Source organism: Magnolia sinica, chromosome 1, assembly GCF_029962835.1.
Source record: "Magnolia sinica isolate HGM2019 chromosome 1, MsV1, whole genome shotgun sequence".
Lineage (NCBI taxonomy): Eukaryota > Viridiplantae > Streptophyta > Magnoliopsida > Magnoliales > Magnoliaceae > Magnolia > Magnolia sinica.
This window is the reverse complement of record NC_080573.1, coordinates 132,941,133-132,956,256: the sequence shown is the minus strand read 5'-3', so window position 1 is coordinate 132,956,256 and position 15,124 is coordinate 132,941,133. Positions and strand designations below refer to the sequence as shown.

At 38.1% G+C, this 15,124-nt stretch overlaps 1 protein-coding gene across 1 annotated transcript; it reads right to left on the bottom strand.

The window, feature by feature from the left end:
* On the bottom strand, positions 1-10,510 carry LOC131218293 (uncharacterized). The gene is made up of 3 exons (XM_058212954.1): positions 10,281-10,510; positions 6,290-7,388; positions 1-483 (listed from the first exon to the last, which is right to left on the bottom strand). The coding sequence occupies exons 2-3, from the start codon at positions 7,214-7,216 to the stop codon at positions 367-369; spliced, it is 1,044 nt and encodes a 347-aa protein (XP_058068937.1). The 5' UTR covers positions 7,217-7,388; positions 10,281-10,510; the 3' UTR covers positions 1-366.
* Positions 10,511-15,124: the final 4,614 nt, after the last annotated feature.

Sequence of the window (15,124 nt, the reverse complement as noted above, 5' to 3'; positions counted from 1 at the left end):
TTTTGCGCTTCAACTTCCGACGTGTTTTAGCCATGTATCGGAAAGATTAAGATCAGTTACACGGACCCAAAAAAGCTTTTTGTTCAGTCGTCACAGACTGCTTCGCATCTGTAGCTTTACGTGAACCAAAAGAATGCAAGAAATCAAGTACCATTGGTGTGAACTCTAGAAACAGGCAATGAATGGGATAGATGCAGTCCAAAGAAAAACGTAGATAAATAACGTATCTTGTTGCAGTGTGGGGAGGCAGAAATCTCAGTCTTTCATGACTGCAGGGGTTTACTGTTGCTGTGCTTTTTGCTAGCTTGCAACATGGCGGCGTGGAACGGAGACTTGGATTGACATGTTGGCAGTCCATATGCTCTTCTAACTATCAACACCATCATCTTCTGCTTTCTTCTCAATCTTCGCTTCTTGCTCCTTGACGGCCAAAGTTAAAGATCTTGGGTCTCGAGCTTTTGAAAGCTTACTGAAGGATGGCGACTGTTGCAAAAATAACAAATTTCAATAGTTGATATACACAGCTGTTAATGCGGCTCTTTGCAAATAGATTAGTCCGTGTTTGGAATTTTATTTTATTTTTATTATTATAAACGAATTCATTTTTTCTTTGAGAAGAAAAAAGCAAATTGAATTGCAAATAGTCAGTACAATCACATGAAGAAGTATCCATCAAGACGCAACATAGGAAGAGATAGTTCATTTTCACTTTATGTGAGAAAGAAATCAGTAAAGCTGGAAGGTGGGAGCTACCGTAGAACAAAATCTATCAAAACTCAGAAAGAACAAGCCGCATGATGAGAAAACTGGCTCGATATAAATATGGGTGATTGGTTGTTTATCCTTTTTCTCTTAACTTTGTTAAGGGGCAATAGAAATTGTTCGAATCACCATTTGCACCAGAAAATCAATCCAACACAACCATTCTGGGCAAAAATAGAATGCAGAACTTTGACGGTTGATAGGATATGGTCCTCTTAAATAGCAAGTGACATAAAACTGGAGTCATTCTTCATGATTTCAGATTTGATGTGGGGCAGATTCTGAGCCACCCAAAAACAGTAGGTTGGTTACTCCCAAGTAAAACTGCAGTTCAGTTTGATGGTGCATCCAAATGCACCCTTAATCTATATCATAATTTTCAGATAACTGTGAGTAGCCTGAGAGAGGGTTATATTGATTACGTTTCTTCAAAAAGGGCTTGTTGACTCTGCAGATTGTGAGATGGTACTCAATCCAAATTCACTGTGGAAAATAACATAGATCAAAATAGAAAATACATGGTACTTTATTCACTTTCCAATACCATAACAAGCTGAGGGAAATAACAGAGGTGTCAAGGCCAAGGATTAAACGGTTGGGTGGCAAAATCATATACTTTTAAGGAATGGCTAACGCAACTACACAATGGACCAAATCAGAAGCCACCACAAGAGGGAGATGTGCCTCTTCACTCCCTCGATCCAATGAAAAACATAGCAACAGGTAACTACAGCCTCGATCAGATCACACAATGGGGTCCACCCTTTCTATTTCTTCTTCCTTTCCTCTCTTTCCTTTCATTTTTCTTCTCTATCTCCTTTTCTCACCCATTTCTCTCTGTGTGAACAATTAATTACATGTGGAGAGAAAGGGAGCATGTGAGAGAGGAGAGAGGAGAGAGGAGAGAGGAGAGAGGAGGGAGGGGTGTTGGTGTGGCTGGCCATCCCTTGGGAATGCCATGCCATGCCCCCCACTAGGGTTGACCTTCTCATATGGAATAGAATCTGCCAAAAGTTCTTGAAAGAATAAATTGCATGATATCAAAACCAGGTTAACACAAATCTTGTAAATGAATTGTTCATCTTTTCTTTTTCACTTTTTTTTTTTTCCTCTAACTTTTGAAGGCCATGTTTGGAGACCATGGATTTCATGCCAAACATTGGAGAAGGAAAAGGACTTACCTTTTATTTGACCTTTGTGTTGTTTGGATAGCAAAGGAAAGTGTGGGCTCCACTAAGCAATCATTACAGTTTTCCACAATTTGGATTCTTAGCACAAGAAATTAGGTGAGCATAGTGAGAGGAATATTAGATTTCCACTTGCTACCCAAATAAGAACTCAAAATTGGAATCCATGCTTCAATAGTTCTCATGGAAATCATCATTACATAATTATTGTTTTTTACTATCTTTTGCCTTAGATTCCACGTAAAGAAACATGCCCTAAGGGATGATTGAAATTGCTTGAATCGCTGCTTTTGCCAGAAAATCAGTCCAATATAACCAATTTCATGTGAAAACATTATAATGCGGATACAGTTTTGGTAACTGGCTAAGGGTGTATGTGGGTTTCACAGCTTTGGTGATCGGCTATATACGTTCCACTCAAATCCCAAATGAGATAAAAATGGAGCGATTCATATCTCGTTTGAGATTTAAGGTGGAAATCTTCTAAGAACCTGATTAGGGGTACATCCAAATGGGGGCTAAGAATTTTGACCAACAAAAAAGGACGTGTTCAATTACAGATATTGACGTGCATATGCTGACATTGCAAATTTTCTTCAGTTCTAAAATATCATGACAATATCATGTAAAGGTAGAAATCAGACAAAAATAGACAAAATCTATATTAATTAGATCTATTGTCATGTCAACCAATGCAGCTAGAGGCTCTAGGCGATCTTGCCACTATAGCGCCTGAAACACATAGGCACACCTAGAGAGTAGAGATTGCATGTGCAATTTTTTATTTTATATAATAAAATACTAATATATAATGGGTTTTGCTAATGTCCCCACCTTCGTAGGGACGTTAGCGATGTCCCCAAACCTTTTAAATGGCACACGAGGCGACCGATTGTTGATTTGAACCATTCATTCATTCATACAACTAGGAGCAAGCCATGGTGCAAGAATCACACCAATCAGATGATCCTAACCCTTTGAATGGGGCCAATTTGTTACAACCGACCTTTGTTTATGAGCCATAAATCACATGCTTAGAATCATCAAATCAAATGTTACTTTAGAATCATAAGAAATGCAAAGTGGGATCTATCTAGTAGATGCTTCAACATGATTGGACCTATTTGTTTCTCGTGTCAATCTTGAATGTCCATTTCCTTGCTATTGATCAGAAGATTAGGATCATCCAATAGGCATGATTTTTGCACCATGGTTTGCTCCTGGTTGTATGAATGAATGAAGGGTTGGGATCTGCAATAGGTTTACCCCGTCTGCCATTTAAAAGGTATAGGGGAGTTGCTAACGTCCCCATGAAGACATTAACAAAACCCATACCTAATTATTTATAGACACAAGTTAATTATTTTTTTAATAATCAAAGTCAATACCATTCAATTCCTCTTAACCCAAAACCTCATATACCCCCAATTTTCCCTAATTCCCCAATTCTAAATCCTAATTTCTGAATTTCCCCAAATCCTAACCCTAAATTTCCCATTTTACCTAAATTCACCAATCCAAAACTACGACTTTGCCAAAATCCCTAAAATTTTCAAATACTATAATCGAATTTTCCAAAATCCCCAAAACCTCTAATATAGAATTTTCAACTCACCCAAAATGCCCAATTCACATTAAATCTCTTGTACGGCACCAACAGAACCTCAAATTGCTTTCCAAAAGCCCAATGTACCTTAACACACTACTAGAAAGAAATCAAGAAGAAAAAGAAATGTGAAAAATTGTTGGGGGAAGAATATCTCAAGCTTAATCTCAAAAGAAAGAAGAAAAGATGTTGAAATAGTGTTTAGAAGCCCTCTCTTATCTACACACATGCATACGCATGCGCACACATAAATTTATTTTTTTGAAGGATGAAAGAAAGAAAAGCAAAAAAAAAAAACCCACACATATCAGGTGCTCAAAAGGGAATCAACCTCATGTAGAATGCCACATGTACTGCAGGTGCACCTGGATGCACTCAAGAAGAAGCTGCATACCTGGGCGAATGCCCAAGGTGAATGCCACAACCAGGGTCCAGGCAAGTTGTGCAAAATGCCTAGGCGTGCACCTGTGCTGCCTTTGATTGCACTGGTGTCAACATCTATTGCCTGGATATGAAATGGTGCATTAATATGATGACATTGCATCAAAACTTGCTAAAATTATTGCAGGCTTTGGTAATTAACATATTCTTGTAATTTGTAATCTTACGACCTATCCATGAACAGGCAAGCATTCCCTGCAGCCTTGACACCCCCTCATATTCTTCCAATGGGCAGCAAAACAGAAGTGGATACCAACAGGGCCTGGAAACCCTATAGACTTTGAGGACGTTTCATAGTTCACGATTTTTTTCTCGCTTGTTTCTTTCTTTTTACAAGTAAACAACGTCATTGAGGGAAATGACATGGAGGCTCACTCTCCTCAGGTAGTCCATCAATCATGTGGAAAATATTCTAGGCAATCGAACTGTTGATCTGATGGGCCACTACATGGACAGGACATGACCCAAAAACTATCAATGATCAGGGAATCTTAGTCATCCAATTGTTGCAAATACTTCATGCCGGGCCTCCAATGCCAGCGTTAAGGTTGTCCGAGAGGTGGAGTTTTGAGCTAGAGGCCCTTTAGGTGGTAGTCAGCCAAATAAATAGTTCAGATTGCCTTAGTGGTGTGCCACATGCACAGAGATGCTGGAGCGAGCAAGCCACCATCTCAAGGACCCCCCTAGAAAACTTCTATTATTGATGAAAACATTCCAAAGGAATGAAAGAGCCCAAATTCTGCGAGTTTAATAGCCTTTAATTGTATATCCGACAACATTCTAACCCAAACTCTAGCACGAATATCAAACCTCTCGCCAAACAGACTGGCTAATCTCCAAGCATAGGATTCATTGTTAAACCACCTAACTGCATCAAGCAAATCAGTCATAATTACCAGCCAATTTTCCTTTTTCTTTTTCACTATTCCACAAAATGGGTTTTTACAATGTGTTTCAAGCATCTCAATGAAACACATTACAATCTTCTAAAATGAATACATCTTCCTGTCTTCTTGGCATTCCTGTGAAAAACCAAGTATTCTAGCAAGTTTGACAACTTGATCAAAACTTCAGCTTCCATAACGTAGAAATTGCTTAGTTGCATTATTCAACCATAGGAAAATTAGAAAATGAAAATGCTAAAAACAGTCATGACAGAATCTGTCCAGGATTGGAAGTAAACCATGATTGGCTGCTACCTATAGGAATGTGGCCTTGCAGGTATAAGGAAGAGACCTGAATTAGTTTAAAGTATTCTAAGTTTCATGATTCCAGGTATGAAAATCAAATTTCCATCAACAAATAGCACTTAGTTCTACAGTAGAAGTTAGGGTGGGGGAAGACATAGAAAGATGATAGTTCATATTTTAGACTATGTTTGGAGGAAAAATTTCTCCTACAAACTAGTTTTCATGAGAACATGTGAGAACCCTTCAAGAACTAATCCCATGTGTTGTGGTATATGCATCCAGGCCATGCAGACCTTTCATCTGGCTTGGATGAAGGGTCATGCAAAAAATCAGGCTGTTTTGCAACTTATTTGGGCCCCAGTGAAAATCAAGGGCAGGGTGCCCTCTCGCTTTGGTTCCCTTTGCTGTGGCTCACCTAAATTTTGAATCAGGCTGATTTTTGGGCCTAGAGGTTTCATGAGGCAACACATCTGATGAATGGGCTGGATGTCATGCACACAATACACGGGATGAGTTCTCACGGAAGTTATTTACAGACTGGTTAATAGGAGATCATTACAAAAGAGAATATTGACAAGTTCAGTTTAATCAAGAGAATATAAAAAGTTCTAAGATGTTTCCTAATAGTCATGACTCATGATGCGTGAGTATCCATCAAGTTGCAGTTAAGTTTCACACAAGTCCAACTTAAAAGTAATATATTGCAATTTGGTTCCCTGAGTCCAAGATACTCAGAATGAAGAACCAATCCGCCTTGCAATTGGGGTGAGAATGTGAAGCAAGAACTGAATCAGGCAGGATCCTATTTCCCCATTTTTCTACTCCAAATAGCAAGTGGGATAGGAACAACACTGAAAGCTGTTATTATTCCACCTGCAATTATGGAGGAGTGCATCCAGTCAACTGCAAATCAAGAAATTCCAAACAGACTCCTAATCTAGGCAATACAATTGCATGGGATTCAAAGAAATAGAGAAACATAAACAAAAAAAAAAACAGTTTTACCAACAATATATCTTCAAATATAAAGCGGAAATTGAAAACAAAAAAATAAAAATGCACCAATAACAGGAAAATCAGACAGCCATGGAAGAAAGACTCACCTTCTCCAGAGCTTCCATGTGTTGTTTCAGATTGTCCTCCGATGCCACCTGCTTATGAATTACATGAAGGATGTGCATCACATGTGAACGAAGAAACTCTGAGCAGTGCTGCTCAATGGTACACACTGGAAAAGCAGATTGACAGCCCACGGGGTAAAAAGGGCAGTTCACGAGCTTCATGGTGCAAATAGTAATACAATGCCTGTCCATCTCATGCCTCACGATCATCGCTGAACACTTCTGCTCGCATGGAAGAACCTTGAATGGGCAAATTCCTTCATGCTTCTCCTTGTGGACCGCACAAAATCTAGCATTGCAGCCCTCATTCGTACAATTCAAAGACCTGAAAATGCATTGACTTTTATGCTCTGAGAGCTCTTCGATGGTGTCGAATTTCATTTCGCAGTGGAACTCATTCTTGAAATCGACATTCCTCAGAAGAGTCTGTGCAACAGATGCCCTCCTATCCATCAACCAAAACCCATTAATTTCCATCTCCTGTACGAAGTCATCTATCTTGTCCTCTCTCCTTTCACTAAGTAACCACCCTGAAACACGGCTAAGCATATTCCGCTTTAAACTAGTGAAATCGTCAAGAAAATCCTCAATGATATCAGTGGGATGATCGGAGGTTTCTGTATCCGGATTATCTTCTTCAATCACGGTTTCTGCAACATGTGTTTCACTCCGTTGGATAAGATAATCTACCATCTCCTTTCTCATATCAACAGCCACCAATGCAGGGCTCTTGAATAGATCGCCGGTGGTGTTATCAACACAAGCTGACGATAATCCTGTGAGCAAGAGTAGTACTATCTTGTTCACCAATTCAGAATCACAAAGATCACAGTGAAACACTGGCCCACCCTCCATCATTGAATCAAGCGTCTTTTGATCATGTCCTACCTCCAATATTGGGACGTCCATTCTTTCTTATTCTATACCTCTAATTGATCCCAATATACACACTAATAAACAACTATCCAATGCAGAAATGCCCAATTTGCAGATTTGTAGCTAAAAAACAACAATGCAATCTTGAGATCCAAATGCCCATCAAATTAAGGGAATTTCATTTATATCTCTGATTTCAAAGTACCTGATTCAACATTAAATGCATTTTGATTTATCAGAATTCAGAAAACTCATGTACGGGAAATAGAAAAATAAAGGAAACTCAAACAATGTAATCTCCGAGTTCAATTGCCAGCTAAAATCAGCATGCAAACTTCAGAGTATTTCCCACAAAATCATGGAATTCAAAGTACTGCCCATGATTTGAACACATAATGATTAGAGGTGGCAACCGGCCTGATGCTATGAGGCCCAAGGCTTGAGCCAGGCATGAGCCTAGTATAGCAGGTCCAGCTAGGCCCAGCCCGAGCCAGTCCGATTCAGTTGAAGAACATGCACAGAAGAAAAGGAGGAAAATGCTCGTAGGTCTTATATCACACACTTGGAAATTGTTTAGAAATTGCATGTCGAGAACAATTAATTCAACTCATAGGTCTTATATCAGGCGTATCATGAATAAAAAAATTGTGCTCATTTGATTATCTAATTGTCAGATTGGTGGACATTCATTCAAAATGAAACATATCGAATAGTCATGTTTCAACCAACGTGTTGACGAATCAAAGATTACAATCGTTCAAGCAATCTGACTTTGGGACTGTAACTTAGCAACATTGAGCTACACAATTTAGTTAGTTTAATTTGAGATTATGTATGCCACATGTACAAACTTCTTAGTCCCTGCAAATCAAGCATTCTGAAGTATCAAATAACTCCCTACAATAGCAGCAGGCTACACGCAAGGGCTAATTGCATTAACATTTTAAAAGGAGGAAAATGCTCGTATGGAGCACTTCCGAGTCACCTAAATGCCCTTACGTTTGGTCTAAATTATTTCTCATGTCCTTGGAAAAAGGAATTTGAGTGGAAAATATCAGTATTCACGGTACATGTATACACAATAAAAAGAAAGTTGGGCTGGGCTAAAATAATCTAAGCCCAAGCCTAGCCTGGAAATTGATCAGGCTTTAAGCCTAATCTGCATGCCTAACTAACAGGTACCCGCCAAACTCGGCCCTCAACCCAGCCCATTTAAGAATCAGGTCAGAATTTCGGACCCAGACCCAACCCATTAAAATTCAGGTCAGGTTTGGGCTGGGTCCAAGTCAAAAATAGTTGTGCACTTATTTAATGGGTCAGTTATGGGTACATGAGGACCTACACCCACCCAGACCAGAACCATCTAACAGATGGTTGGGGTTTGGTAGGATATGAATCAAGTTTGGGTTGCGTATAGACATTACAATTGAGTTCTCACACAAATAATGTTCCAAACCATCCATCCAATGGGTGGTGGCTTTCAACGTTAATGGCAATGAATAAAATTTCAACAAATTCAATGGGCAATATCAGATGGTTAGGGTGTCCATTTAGTATGATTTTTGTATATTCTCCTTTGACAATGTGGCCCACAAATCACACGGTCCAAATTGGCACGAGTAGTGGATGGGTAACCATGTTTCAAAACCACTGTTGTAGTCTAGCCGAAGTTAAAATAATAATAATAAACCCATATGCCTAACAATTACTTTTTCTTGGGCCTGGATTAGATCTGGTTCCAAGCCAACTCTAAGGGCCTGTTTGGCCTGGCAGATTGGATGGGATTGGAAAGGATTAGAAGGGATTGGAAGATAGATCCCGGGATTGGCCAGGCGTGCCAAACAGACACGGGATCCTGATCCCGGGATATAGCAATCCCATGGATCTTAAGACAATCCACTGACATCACCATCATTACCTTTAAATCCCATCCAATCCACCCTAATCCCTTCAAAATTGCCTCGGACGTGTTTGGTTCGAGGGATTGAAAGGGATTGGAAGGTTTAATCCCGGGATTGGCCGGGCATGCCAAACAGACCCGATATAGCAATCCCAGGATATAGCAATCCCATAGATCTTGCACCAATCCACTGACGCAGCTATCATTACCTTGAAATCCATGCAATCCACTCTAATACCATCCAATCCCATCCAATCTGCCCGGCCAAACAGGCCCTAAATTGGCCCATTTTAATATGACTCAAATTGGACCCATTTAAATATTGGGTCTGGCTGGTTGATTCCTGTTTGGATAGCCAATACGACAGTATTGTAGTTCAAAAGTGCCATCATTACGATCCTCAAGTGTTTGCTTTAATACTAAATTTGGAACGTAATTTGGTCAAATGCAGATGTAATTGGATAACGGTAAAGAAATTTGCAATCATTACAAATCTACAGTACATTGCAGTAAATCAGTGTATTTTTCTTGTTGATTTGACCTATCCAAACATCATTGGAATTTTCGGTCAAATTAGCTAGTGACAAGGAGACAGGTATTGTAATTTGTAATCATTGCACTTTCACAATTCATTAGTCCTAATTCACTATCCAAACAGGCCCTGAGAAGACCTATACCCAACCCATGTAGTACTTCAGATCCAACTTTTGGACCCAGACCCGCCCCATGGACCTTAACTTTGTAGGGAGACCCACTATTTGCTAGGTCAGTCCAATGACTTATCCAGTCGATCCGACCTATTTCAACCCCTATTAGGGGGAGCCACCCAAGCCCATTGCCACCCCTCTGACAAGGGTGTACATTAATAGATCATTAACAGAAAAAGAGAGAGAAAACGCATCCATTTATGGAAACAACAAAAATGTTATCCAAATTCGACGATCAATCATCACAAAAGGTGTGAATTTCATCGGAATTCAGTTCAAATGCACGAAGAAAAATTGCCTGCCTGATTTGATTATGGAAAGGAGAGAAAGTAACGATTACTTTGAAAGCTATTTTCCAAAGAATAGGAAAATGTTTTTTTTTATAAAAACACATTCTTGGAAAATGACATTTTCTACCCAATTACTTTCGAATCTCCCAAACAGGTAACAAGGAAAAAAGATGAAGGAAGAGATGAGAAAAAATCAGTACTCATTTTCTTTCTTTCTTCTTGTTGGGCGGGGCAGCGGAGAAAGAGGTAGGCGAGAGACGGAGGGATTGAGATGCAAACGAGACGGAGAGATGGGGAGACGGAGAGATTGAGAGATCGCGAGAGAGATGGTCGGATGATGGTGAGAGCGATGTGGCGACCGCATTTTTTTTAGGCGTCTCCCAAACAGACCCTAAAATTGCTGCTGACCAGTAGAGGGGACGTGGCTTGGAAGACGAGGGACGCGGATTTCTCGCTAATGCCTTTCGCACGAAGTTCATGGGCGCCGAACTTAGGTGGGACTCACCGTGATGTTTGTGAGAAATCCACCCCGTCCATCAGTTTTGTTAGCTCATTTTATGATATAACTTCAGAAACGATCGGTATCCGGTACTCAAGTGGGCCGAAAACGTGATGATTGAATGTCCGCGGTTGAAACATTCGTGGGGCCACGGAAGTTTTGAATCAGGCTAATATTTGTGTTTTCAATCCATCCAAATATGAATGACGTTCTGAACGGTAGGGATGGTGTGTAAACAACAATGTCGAATCCACGGAGATTTTAAAGGTAGGAATTTCCCTTTTATTTTAGTGCAGCTCACCTGAGCCTAAGATTTCAAGTCCTAAAATAATCTAATAAAAGGACGAACCGGGTGGATTTCTCACAAACATCACAAGAAAGAGCCGTATCATCACGTCACTTGAGTATTGGATGCTGCTTATTTCTTGACTAATGTCCTAAAAACGGCCCATAAGTGACTCAGGTGCAGCTACAACAAGAGAACAGTGTGAATGACAAGCATTCCTCTTCGTTTTGTTTTCAACCATCGCTATGTGAAAATGCTGGGAAATTTTTGACTGAAAATTTTGAGTGCATTTGCAGTCGAATGTGTTCTTAATTATTGGATGGCAAATGCCATAATAATATAAAGTTGGGTAACAAAAAATTAAGTGAAAAAGCCCTATTTGCCTCTCACCCTCACATTTTCTCCCTCCCATCGAATCATAGCCCTCCGTTGACCTCTCTCTCTCTCTATGTTCTGTATATCAGGGTAAGCCCTCACCCTAGTAGGTGGAACTATGTGGAGTCTATTATGGGCCCCCACTATGATGTTTTATTAATTTATTTATTGTTACTAGAAGTTTGAAGTATTGTTTATATATCTGAAATTGTGATCGCGTGGGCCCACTTATTGTTAGAAATTTATGAGTTTGTGTGCCACCATTGGACGATGTGAGTGTGGCTAGAAATTTGAACTATTGTTTATATTAAGTTGTTTAATCTTGTATATATTTTAAATTAACTTATTTATTCTTGCTGAAAATTGTAATATTATTTATATATGTGAAATTGTGATCATGTGGACCCACTAACTACTGAAAATTTGTGAGTTTGTAAGCCATTGTTGGACGATGTGGGTGTGGTTGAAACTTTGAATTATTATTTATATTAAGTTATTTAAACATTTATTTATTTTAAAATAATTTGTTTATTGTTGTTGAAAATTTAAATTTGTGTATGTGTGAAATTATAATCATGTGGGCCCACTGTCTGTTAGAAATTTTTGAGTTCGTGGGCTACTTTTGGATGATGTGGGTGCAACAGGAAATTTGAACTATTGTTTATATTAAGTTATTTAAACTAATATTTGTTTTAAATTAACTTATTTATTGTTGTTGGAGATTTGAAATATTGTTTATATGTGAAATTGTGATTGAGTGATCCTATTAACTGCTGGAATTTTGTGACTTTTTGGCAGCCCAAATCTTTACAATTTGGACTACCATCTAATCATAAAAAATAATTTAGATTTGGAACTTTGATTAGCCATCCAAAGCATATAATCCATCCACTATTTTATGTACACAAAATTCAAAGCATATAATTCATCCAAAGCATAAATCTATCTACTATTTAATACCTAGTTTTTAAAATTAAATTAATTTTTTTTCAAAAAATGAATTTTAAGTAAGTGAGAGCCGTTGATTTCATCCTATCTCTCCTTATCCAAACTCTCTCACATATCTCATTGTCTCTCAATTAGAGATGTACATCGAGTTGAACCGAGTCGAGCTAGCCTCAACTCGGCTCGGCCACTAGCTAACCTCGGCTCGGCTCAGTCCTCGAGCCTGACTGGCCAGCTCAGCTCGGTTCGGTTAGCAACTCGGGCTAGTTCGAGCCAGGATCAAGCCGAGTTCGCCATTGCAGCATGTTCACAAACACCTGGACTGCACCTTCAAAATTTCACTGTATTTAAGACAGTAGCAATGGTTTTACAGGTATTTTATCAAACACCTTTTAAGCAACATAAAAATCAAGAAAAAAGTGTGTTGGTTTCATATACATACCTTCCTTGCCACTAGCCACACTTCTTTAAGGCATTTTATCAAACACTTGGTGAGCAACATCAATAGTAGAGTAACAGAGTCACCGAACTGGTTCGAGCTGGGTTCGATCCGAGTCGAGTCGAGCTAGGTTCGATCAGAGTCGAATCGAACTGGGGCCAACTTGAACTTGGCTCAAACTCATTTTCGAGCTCAAAAAATCAGCTTGACTCGGCTCGAACTCAATTTTAAACCAAGTCGAATCAAGCTTTTTCGAGTCGAGTCGAGCGAACTAACAGAGCTAGCTCAGTTCGTGTACACCTCTACTCTCAATGAACCATCTCTCTTAATTCAAACTCTGCTACATATCTCGTAGTCTATCAACGAATCATCTCTCCTTATCCAAACTCTCTCATATATCTCGTAATCTCTCAACGAACCATCTTTCTGTACTAGTTTAATTCAACATTGATTTACACATTGAATGAATTTGTGTACATCTAACTCATTCATGTTTAAAGGTACGTTGATGCACATAACTTTAGGGCTGATGTGCACAATGTGGGACTCTCCATGATGGATATAAATCGATGCGATTTTTACAATTTACAGATTTTTTAGGACTAAATTATGTAATAATTTTAAGAATCAGACCTATTCAACACCTCAATGGACCGTGCCGATCATAGATTTACCAATGTTCTTCTTTAATTTAAGGAAATTGAATTAATAATGGAAGAATAATTCTCTGTGCAATGTACAACTTGGCATACAGAATTATATGACATAATCTTAAATGTGTGATTAAAACATCACCGTTCATCATATTCCTAATAACATAATTAATTAAAATCTTAAATTTCAGATCGATCAGACCATTGAATGGGCTGCATCGATATGAGAAAATGGTAAATAATGAATCATATGTTGATTTATTGTGTAGAACCATTGGATGGTTGAAATCTAACTCAATATGGACCGACTATCAAAATCTGGACATCAGATAATGACGACATCCAGATTTGATAATCGATGTAACCATCTAGTGTACCGCATTGACCAATCAATGTGATTGTTAGGAATTGTAATAAATTAATGTATAGATGATCGGATCAAGATGATCATCAATTGTCCCTTGAAATTGATCAAGTAATGATTAATTGTTGGCCTTGATCTATCTATCAAAAGTGATTCAAACATTAAATTATCAAAGTAGATAAATCCTCAAAAAATCATGTAAAACATCACAAACTGCATAAAATTTTGAAATTTCAAGGCTAAAATAGAATTTTTTGTGAAATTAGAAGTTATTGCATAAAATTTTAAAATATTACATAATGCCACCCGAACTTTCAGAAAAATCAACTTCCAGTACTGTTATTGAAAACAGCCCGAATCTATAGAAATTTCAATGGGCTAATTCTAACAACACTTTAATTTTATAATATTGGTTCATAATTTATAAATTCATTTAAATGAGATATTTTATTATTTAAATGGATTTAGATTGATCAAAGGTGGCCCCCACCATGTAAACTAGATAGATTATAAAATAATTTTCATTTATGTGATTTTAAAGAATTCTAATTCAAATCAAACCATTGATTTACAAAATCATCTCTACCGCATCAAGGTGAGTGAGCCCGATGTGTTTCTCTTCCATTAAGTTAAAATAAATGGATTGTTTGATATGTTGTATACTTACGCTGATGTGGTTGTTATGTACTCTTACTCGATTAGTTGTATCGTACTCTTACTTTATTTGGATAAACATATGATTTCTGTATTAATATAATAATAATGATATGGTTTGATTAATGTATTGTATAATTAATGATCTAATTTACTGTCTTGATGCAACCTATATGTTGAATTACTAATTAGACATGAATCAAATGATATACTAATATTATTGGATAGTATGAGATTGTATTGATTCAAATCTAAAAATTGGAATAATTTATACAATGCATTATTCGCGACTACTTGATATGCTTGTGCATCTATCATTTGCATGCACAACATGTGTTGAATTTCTAGGAGACCTCTTTGAATTATATACATGGTAGAATCATTATCATAAGCCAATTATATTAGTGGAAGCTTATTCAATGAGTAGATGTGAGACTTGCCTATGCCTAACAAATGGTAGAAGCCTACCACCAAGGGACAGATACGAGTTGATAGGTTTTCAACTCAAGCAAGTGAACAGATTTCCACTTGATATATTCATGCATTCACATATTGCATAGCATTTGCATTTTCTTTCTCAACTTACATTGTATATAATTGTTGTTATTCTATTATAAGTCAATATAAAGAAACATGCTGGGATTTCTCACTAGGTTTGGGTAGCTTACCTTGTATTAATGTAAAATCATACAGATGTGATTGAGGGTGAGCTAGTGGCTCAAGAACATGAGTAGTGGTCGAGCCAGAAAATGACTTAAGGGACACGTGACCCTATTTGAAGGATGAAGAAGTTACCGACCTAGACCGGTCATGATTATCATTTTAATTC